The sequence below is a fragment of the Glycine max genome, chromosome 7, assembly GCF_000004515.6.
Source record: "Glycine max cultivar Williams 82 chromosome 7, Glycine_max_v4.0, whole genome shotgun sequence".
In the NCBI taxonomy this organism is placed as follows: Eukaryota; Viridiplantae; Streptophyta; class Magnoliopsida; order Fabales; family Fabaceae; genus Glycine; species Glycine max.
Window position 1 is genome coordinate 39,212,598 of NC_038243.2, and position 9,320 is coordinate 39,221,917.

Consider the following 9,320-nt stretch of genomic DNA (forward strand, 5'->3'; position numbering starts at 1 on the left):
ACAATAATAACAATAACCCAAGGACCGGGCAATCCACCACAGTTTGATGGGGTTTCTTAGTACAATTTTGAAGGGCTTCTAGATGCTTGGATTTGATCAACAAGACCGTACCCTAAGACATACGAAAGGTGTTTCTTAAGTAAAATGAGCAATATCACCATTTTGTTCAATTTCATTATTGAAAGGACAAGGTCTTCTAATTTGATGAGGCGAGTATATGCATGAACTTCAAATTTGGTCTTTAGTATGTGTGTTCAAATCCCAAATATTTATTCTGTTTATTTATTTATTGCAAGTATTCCCACCTTCGTTCGCTTTGACGAAGGTAAAACATAACCAAAAGAAACTCCAGTTAGTTTAATGAAGTTGGAAATAAATTACTATGCATTAAAACTTTTATTTATTTTTTGGGGTGCAGTGATGGGAATATATTAAAACGTTTCAATTAAATTGGAACCAATCTTCAATTATAGCCTAGAAAAAAAAATCCCTGGATGATGAAATTCAAGTACTAGTTCCACATGTGCAAACAAACTAAAGTCAAAATAAATCTCTTCTTCACATGCAACAAATTGCCGTGCCTTTGAAATTTCACGAATCCTTCAATCCACGCCGCGATTACCGTTCATCACGTCTTTGAAGATATCCAAAAAAAAACTAAAAATAGTGCTTAAAAAACACAAAGTCCACTTTGCGAAAGAGTTTTATAATTTTGGTCTCGGGTGAAGACTAAAGCACGGTTGTTGACAAAATTGAACTTATAGCTTATGGCCTTTTTTAAGAGACAAATAGAGTCGTTGGTTATAATATTTTATGTTCTCTTGATAGCGAAATGCTACGTAGTTTATTGTTTTCTGTTTTGGCCCATTCGTTAAAAAGAATTGTCTTTTTTTTTCAATAATGCATGCCTTCTTTGTTGACCAAGGACCCCAAATTCAGGAACAACTACAAAACCACGTCTTTGTCTTGAACCCTTTCATTTCAAGTGTGAGCATTGCCTCTTTGGTTGTTTGTGAGGATTAATTAAAAGTTGTTTCATTTTATCATAAAGGGTCATTGATTTTCTATACTCTATAGTGCCTCAACCCCACAAAACTATAAGCCAAAGAGAAATTTTGTTCAATTGGGGTGCTAGCTATAATGGGTAACACATTTGGTGCTAAGAAAACCACAAAGGTTATGAAGATTGATGGTGAGACATTCAAGTTGAAGACCCCAGTGAAAGTTAGGGAAGTGCTTAAGGACCACCCTGGTCTAGTTTTGCTAGATTCTGAGGCGGTGAAGCACTATGGTGTGAGAGCAAAGCCTTTGGAAGCACACAAGGAATTGCAGCCAAAGAGGCTTTATTTTCTCGTGGAGCTTCCGAAGGAGACGAAGCCGAGAAGGGTTCGTTCCGGCATCAATATGAGTGCCAAGGATCGCCTAGAGAGCCTTGTGCTCACTAGGAGGTCTGCCTCTGATCTTTCAATAATGAAACAAAGCAACAACATGGATAATAATGAGAATAATGGTGGTGGTGTGAGGTTGAAAATGAGGCTTCCAAAAGCTGAGGTGGAGAAGTTGATCCAAGGTTGCAAAGATGAGGCTGAGGCTGCTGAGAGGATCATGAAGCTTTATATGGCTAATGGAAGCAGAGAAAATGAGGGTGGAACTAAGGAAAATGGTGAAAAGATGGTTGTGTTGGAACAACAAAGAGTTAAGGAGAGTACAAAGGTATGTGAAGTTTGTTTTCTTGATGGCATGGTTGTGGATTGTTTAACCTTTAAACATGAGTTTAATGTTAACCGGTTATTTTCTTTCTCTTTTTTAATGTTAATTATTAGAATACTGTTTGGATTTATACAAACTTACTCTTTTATATCAGTCTAAAGAATTCACTGGAATTTTGGTGAGAGTTTGCATTAAACAATTGTGCCCTATATGAAAGATGTGAAATTTTAAAATTTTCATGACAATATTCTTCATTGTCCAATTTTTTTAAGAAAAAAAATAACTTTGACTCTGGTGAATTTGATAAAATTTCATAGTAAAGTAGATTTAAGAAGAGGAGACACTTAGCTGGATTATTTTTAGTCTTGAATGTGAGTGTATTTGAAGATTCATAGGCCATATGTCCACCACCTTATGTTTATCCCTTTCCGGAGACATTATGTATCAAATTTGTCATTATTTTCTTTCCTAAACTATCTGTTTGGCAAATTATGTTCTAAATTTTAAGAGACATATTTGAACGGAATATTTCAACCATGTTAAGAGTTCTACCAAAAATTTTCCTTCAAAACCTTTTTTAATTGATAATTTCTCCAAATACGAAAAAGTGGCAAACAAATTAATATGAATGGCCGAGAAGGATCTCAAGAATAAATGGGGCCGAAAGAAAGCTTAAAGAATAATTAATGTTGTCTGGCACACCCCATTTTTCAAATTATTGTAGGAGTTGAAAAATGAGATAAGAGAAAAATATAAAATTTGATAGATGATGTGATATAAAAAGAAAAATAAGATGAAAAAAAAATGTATAGATATATAAATATTATTCTTATTTATTAATAACATGCAACAACGAAAGATTTCAAGACATTAACATACTCTTCATGTGACCCCGTGAGAAATTAAGTGACCCTGCTGACCAAACAAGAGTATCGAGATCTGAAATATATGAAATGTTCTGTTCATTTCAATTTGTTGGTTCGGCATAAGATACTGCTGCACGTAGTTTGCATAATGCATATTGACTAAAAAAATTAGTGGAACTGAGATTATTATTTGAGTATGAATACTATTAGGTGTGTCCATATGACTATTTTTTACAATATTGTATCACAAAATCCTGTTAATAAAGACTAATATTTTGCGTTGAATTCAAAATTCTTGCAGAAGAGGGTGAGTTTTATGCCAATTAACGAAGGAGGGATTGAAGTAGCTGTGGCTTCATAACCATTTTCATCACATTAACCATGAAGCCGAATATTGAATCTACTGTGTTGCTGTTAGCTTGGGGAATATGAATATCTTACTAACCAAAGGAGCTTTGCTTACACATAGTTGGACAAGAGTTATGTTATTTATACAATGCTTAGAATTTCAACAGGGTTACAATTTTATAGGTGTTTGTATATTAGTTTTCATAGAACTGAAGAATATTTAGTAAGAACTAGTAGTTGCTCTTTTTTAGCAGACACCTGTTGTCACTAATTGTCAATCTATGTATCGTATATGTAGCATTACTCCTAGAGTGATGATGTGTACATATTTTTGGGTATCTATGATCTCCTCATCATATATATAGAGAAGATACATTATGAATGGATGAGTTGATATTAACTTTCTACTTTTCTCTTGGAGATATCTCAGTTGTTTATGATTACCAAATATCTTAATTAGAAGTCAACAAGTAAACAGTTATGAATGTTTACATAGGTGAATGTTCAAACAACTATGATCGACGAACAAACTATAGAAGACACAAATTCTGATGCAGAGGAGGTGGGTCTCGAGAGTGTAGATGGAGATTTTGATTAAAAATATAGTTTGAATTGCTATTATAGCATTTGTAACGCTTGTGATTATTGGCATATTATTGGCATTTTTATGGCTCTTACTTTATAATATTTTATGTGACATTCTCAATTTCGATATACATACTTATATAATAAAATACATGAAAATGCAGAATTACATAAAAGAGATTTTATTTTCTAAGCATAAAAGAATTTATGTGGGTAAAAGGTTCACATACACGTTAATTATTAAATTAAAAATTTATTAAATAAGGGTATGAAAACATCTCCGACCCAAAACAAAACCGTCCAATTTTTCTTATAAAAGGAAAACAAGTTAAGCAGCGAAACAATATAAAATAACATGTTCAGAACATTATGTAAATAATATAGAAACTCATGTTCAATGTCACATCCTATCAAAGTGTTGTGTCTCAGCGTCCTCTAGCACGAGGTTCTTTAAAGTCATTCACCTAACCATCTGCTCCCACGAATACAAGGTTCGAGATCATCACAGGATTCAAATACAAACGACACACAGGGAGTGAGTTGTCACATTCCTAAACAGGTAGAAATAAACAAGTACACACACACACACACACATATATAAGTATAGCAAGCTCAACTTAGTACAATCCGTATCAGTTTATCACTCATTGCGCAACATCACTTGTCCCAAGAATTTAATCAAAAAATCACATTTCATACTTTCACATTAATCATGTGTTCAAAACAACACGTACAACACAACATATCACACTCACAACTCATTACCCATCATCACGTAACAAGTCACAATGATCATTACACAAACGTTATGCAACAGATATATTAAGACTTAATCTTATATGCAATATGGTACCATGTAGTGAAAAACCTCATCAGACGCCTAGGAGAACAAACTACACACTGGTAATTCAGGTCACTCTCACTAGGTAAAATCATAGGAAGACCAGTCAGGATCACACTGTTTTGCGAGAATGTTCCAACATGTGAGATCGGCACAAGCTTAAAGGAACACTCAAACTGAGTGTATTTATCCCAAGGCCTAGACTCTGAAGAATCTGTCAGGGTCTCTCCTTCCTTATTCAAGTCCAACCCAGAAAATATTTTAACACGCAAACTCTATCTGTGAACTATACAAAACACATGACTCCTTAATTATTCTCAAAATAATTTTAACTCATCTGTCTCAAAGTGATTCAACTCGTTGGATTCCCACAATGGATCTCATCACAATACTCGTTGTCCTTAAAAGGTCTTACAGTTTTCTGATTATACGGTTCATAGCACACAACTCAATGCAAACAACATCTCAATACATGTGTGATCTCACGATTTAAGACATACTCAACTTGTCACTTACACACAGTTCATCACACTTTTATAATCCCAAAGACATCACGTTATCACACCTCATGCATCACATACATATCACATAGTGATAATATTAACATGTTATGTTCATATGATTAATCATCTCATTAAACAGGCATTTAAAACCATATATGTGTCGTTGTAGTTTGAACTATGCAATACACACAACTAATCAATTATTTTCAAAATCATTTTAACTCATTGTGTCTCAAAGTGATTAGACTTTTCAGATTCCCACAGTGGAGCCCATCATAAAAATTCTCACGCATTAACTCGTCGCCCTTAAAGGATCTTGCATTTGTGTAATTGTATAGTTCATAACTCACAACTCAATGCGTACAAAATCTCAATACACATGTATCTTACAATTCAACACATACTTAATTTTATTAATCAATTTGCATCAGGGCATCAATTGACCCGTTAAACATGACAATCTCGTGATGATAATCATAAATGCAAAATTACAATACAGTAAACATCTCAAAATATACCTCAATTTGATTCTCTAAAGATTCCTACACATGTTCATTCTAACCTCAATTGCAATAAACTCATCATTTACCTCTAAGTGGGCTTATGTGTGTAGTCCGACAGTAATAGCAACGTCTCTAGCAATTCCTTAAGATTCCTCAAATTTTTTCTCTGGTTGCTCTGCTAGGGTTTCCCAGTGTTAGAGAGAAAGAGAGGGATTGGAGCCTCAATTTTACTGTCTCCGTGCGATGGTTATTTCTCTCTCTACATATATTATTTCACAAATCCCAATGATGGAAATGTGTGAAAGTGAGTTCCAAAGGTGGTGTCCAAATTTTAGGATGATCCAATGGCTAATGAGTTCGAGATCGTAGTTTTACTATGACAGGTTTGGGTGTATGCGGGAAATAAAGAGGGTTTTGGGAGAGGAAGAAGGAGGGAGAACGAATTTGGGAGGAAGAGAGAGCATAGAAACATATCGTAAATGTAAAACTGACCTAATATGTTTCTATTTATAGTTAAGGTACTCTAAGCCTATTATTTATTCTATTTTTCTTTATTTTATTATTTTATAAAAAAAAGAACTATATTTTACTCTTTCAATGAATAATAACCAATTAAAACATCATTTTATTTTCTAAAACATCATTTTAATCTATTTATTTTCTAATACTATGAACCCCTTATTTTAATTAACAAAAACTATTTTCTCTCATTTATTTAATTTCTAAAAACTCTATTAATTTTTAAATAAAACTCTTTTTATTCATTTTTTGAAAAAATGGGATGTTACACTTCACACCGTGACACTTCACTCAACTTTCTTGTTGGTTAGAACCTCCAACAGTCACAACCTTTGTAGGTATCCCTTTCTGAGAACTTGACAATCTGCTTCGGCTGCTTTTGGGTTAGTGATTGTCCCCACAAACCAACAAGACTTTTCAATATACTTAGTCCCCACTTACATGTTTTTCAGAAAACTTTTTAAAAGATTACTCATCTCATAACTACTCCAAACTAAACATGTTTAACTATGGAATTCTAAAGTTATAGACTACCAAACTTTGTTTAAATGTTCATTCCAAAATTGTGGAACCAGTCTACAAGCATAATAAAGTAAAAAGAAACATTTAATAGATTGAATTTAAAATTTTATTTAACAAAACTTAAATGAAGTATTTTTACCAGCAGCCCAATGGAGTAGCCCAACTCAAAAATTCTATTAAGTTTGTTGGTCAATTGGCATTGCTCTTAAATATCTTATGAATTAGTTAGGCTGAAAAAATAATAGTCGATTCAATATTGTACAATTATAAATAGTTGTTTCAAACATATGACAAATACAAACTTTTATTTTTCTCTTACTCTTCTCTAAGATTGTGTCTTAACATTGGTGTCAGTTTTAAATTAACGTGAAAATCTTCTCTACTTGCTATTTGTGCATTTTCTCTTCTCGTTTGCTTCTCATCTTGTTAATATCATCATTTTTGAATTATCAAAAAATAGTCTTCAACTAAATATTGAAAAATAGTCTTTTCATAGACTATTTAGACTAATGTCAAAACATAACCTTTCAGTTAATTGTATGATGATAGAAGAAACAAAGATTTTGAAAGCATCAAAACCGTAGAAGTCATCAACAATGGAGATTAAAGATAAAAGCTATCAACGATGAAAATCGGTTGTTTTAAGCTCGTGTTATTTTCCTGACAACATGAATTACCTTTTATCCTAAAAATTACTAATAAAATGATTGAATTAGGTTTTGTGGTCTGCATGAAAGTTGTAGCCCTAGATGTTAGCTAACAAATTCCATTGGTTACACCCAATTCGGAGTAGTATAGCCCCTTAGAGAGTAAACTTACTGAGCAAAGGTCGAGATGTCAGGATTAAGCAATGATCCAATGTTTACCTTAGGTTTAGACAAAGTTAATGATCAAACTAGTTTTTGTGATCAATATAAGAGTTGTAGATAATTATCTTAGCTTTCAAGCAAGATAAGTGTGAAATTAATAGGATTACTACATCCCCTGTACCTGTAATTTTACTCTACAAAGATCGTAGTAACTTAGGAGAAAATGTAAGGATATACTTGTTTACTATACATGTACGTGTGGTTGTTATTAACTGAATGAATAAGTGAATGATTATATGCCTTAAATATTGAAAGATTTATATTGTCTGATATATATTTATATATATATATGATGTATGAGAAGTGATAATATAGTTCGATTTAGTGTGTGTGTGTGTGTATGTGTGTGTGTGACATGTAAATATTATTACTGTGTGATGTGCATATGATTCATGAGGCGCAATGACTTGACGTTTTGGAATTATGAAATTGTGATTGAGATTGAGTATAAGTGACAAATTGAGCATGTGTTAATTTGTGAGATACACGTGAACATGTGATGGTGGATTGTGACATTGGAAGGTGTTAAATTGTGGACATGGGATATGATTGTGAATAAGTGTGTGGTTAATACTTGATGTGATATTACTTGTATTTTGAGTTGTGAACTACATAATAACCCAACTGGTGTTTACCTTGAGAAAAGTTTTTATGGGCGAGGTGTTAAAAGAAAAGTGTACGGTTCCAAGTTAGGAACTTGATGTGTTAAATTGTAGCGCAATGCATGAAGTGCTAAAAGGAAAAGGAACCTGAGATGTTAAATTATATTTCATTCTGTTAAACATGTTTGAAAACAAGTGTGAGGTCGTGGGTATTGTATAATTCATGAGCAAGGTCTGCGTGCAAAAGTTGTTTTAGGGGTTGGACCTAAATCAGGAAGGTAAGGCCCTAACGGATTCTTCGAAGTCTAGGCCTTAGAGGTAAATACACTCAGTTTGAGTGTTCCTTTAAGCCTATGTTAATCGTATATGGTCGAAACATTCTCGTAAAATAGAGTGACCTTGACTGGTCACCTTATGGTTTCACTTAGTGAGAATGACTTGACATACCCATTGTGTGACATGTCTTGTTATGTACTCCTAGGCGCCCTGGTGTTGTTTTTCATTGACATAGTATCACATTGCATATAAGACTGAGTCTTAGTATATCTATTACATAATGTCTATGTAATGATGATTGTGACTTGTTACATGATGGTGTATAATGAATTGCGTAAGCGTGAGATGTGATATTGTATTTGAGATGTGTTGTCTTGAATACGTGATGAATCATGAAGGCGTGGAATGTGATTTGTAATTAAATTCTAGGACAAATGATGTTATGTGTTGAGTGTTGAAATGATGTGAACTGTTGCAAAGTTGAGCCTTGTTATACCTATATTGTTGTTATAATTATATTATTATTCTACTTATATCATACCTGTATGCTTTTGTTTATCTCTATTTGTTGAGGAATGTGATAACTCACTCCCTATGTATTGTATGTATTTGGATTCTGTGATGATCTCGAACCTTGTGTTCGTAGAAGCAAATGGTTAGGTGGATTGCTTTAAGAAACCTTGTGTTGGAGGATGCCGAGACACAATATTCTGATAGGATATGACATTGGAACATAGGTTTTTGTTTTAATTGCATAATGTTTCGAACATGTTATTTTACTTTTTTTTATTTTGCTGTTAAACTAGAGTTCTTTTGTAAACTTAAATAGACTTGTTTTAAGCCGGAAATATTTTTGAGAAGTTTTATTTGGTAACAGTGAAGCAAATATGGATCTTTTACCCACGTGGATTTACTTATGATTTTACTGAATAAAATTGATTTATTAGATTCCACGTTTTATATGTTTTTCCCATTTATATGCATGTTGAGATAAAGGGAGTTACAAAGACAATGTTTTCAACCACCATTTTAATTTTAGCATTTCACTTTTTTCATCAAGTAACTTTATTTGCTTTTATTTACCTTTATTGCACATCTTCTTCTCATCTCCTTCTCATTTCTATATTACTTTTTCCTTTCAATAACATCTTCTCTTACTTAATACGTATCAATAGT

General features: G+C 32.9%; 1 protein-coding gene across 1 annotated transcript; it reads left to right on the plus strand.

The window, feature by feature from the left end:
* Nucleotides 1-978: 978 nt before the first annotated feature.
* Nucleotides 979-2,958, plus strand: LOC100306423 (uncharacterized). The gene is made up of 2 exons (NM_001251691.2): nt 979-1,713; nt 2,878-2,958. The coding sequence occupies exons 1-2, from the start codon at nt 1,141-1,143 to the stop codon at nt 2,935-2,937; spliced, it is 633 nt and encodes a 210-aa protein (NP_001238620.2). The 5' UTR covers nt 979-1,140; the 3' UTR covers nt 2,938-2,958.
* Nucleotides 2,959-9,320: the final 6,362 nt, after the last annotated feature.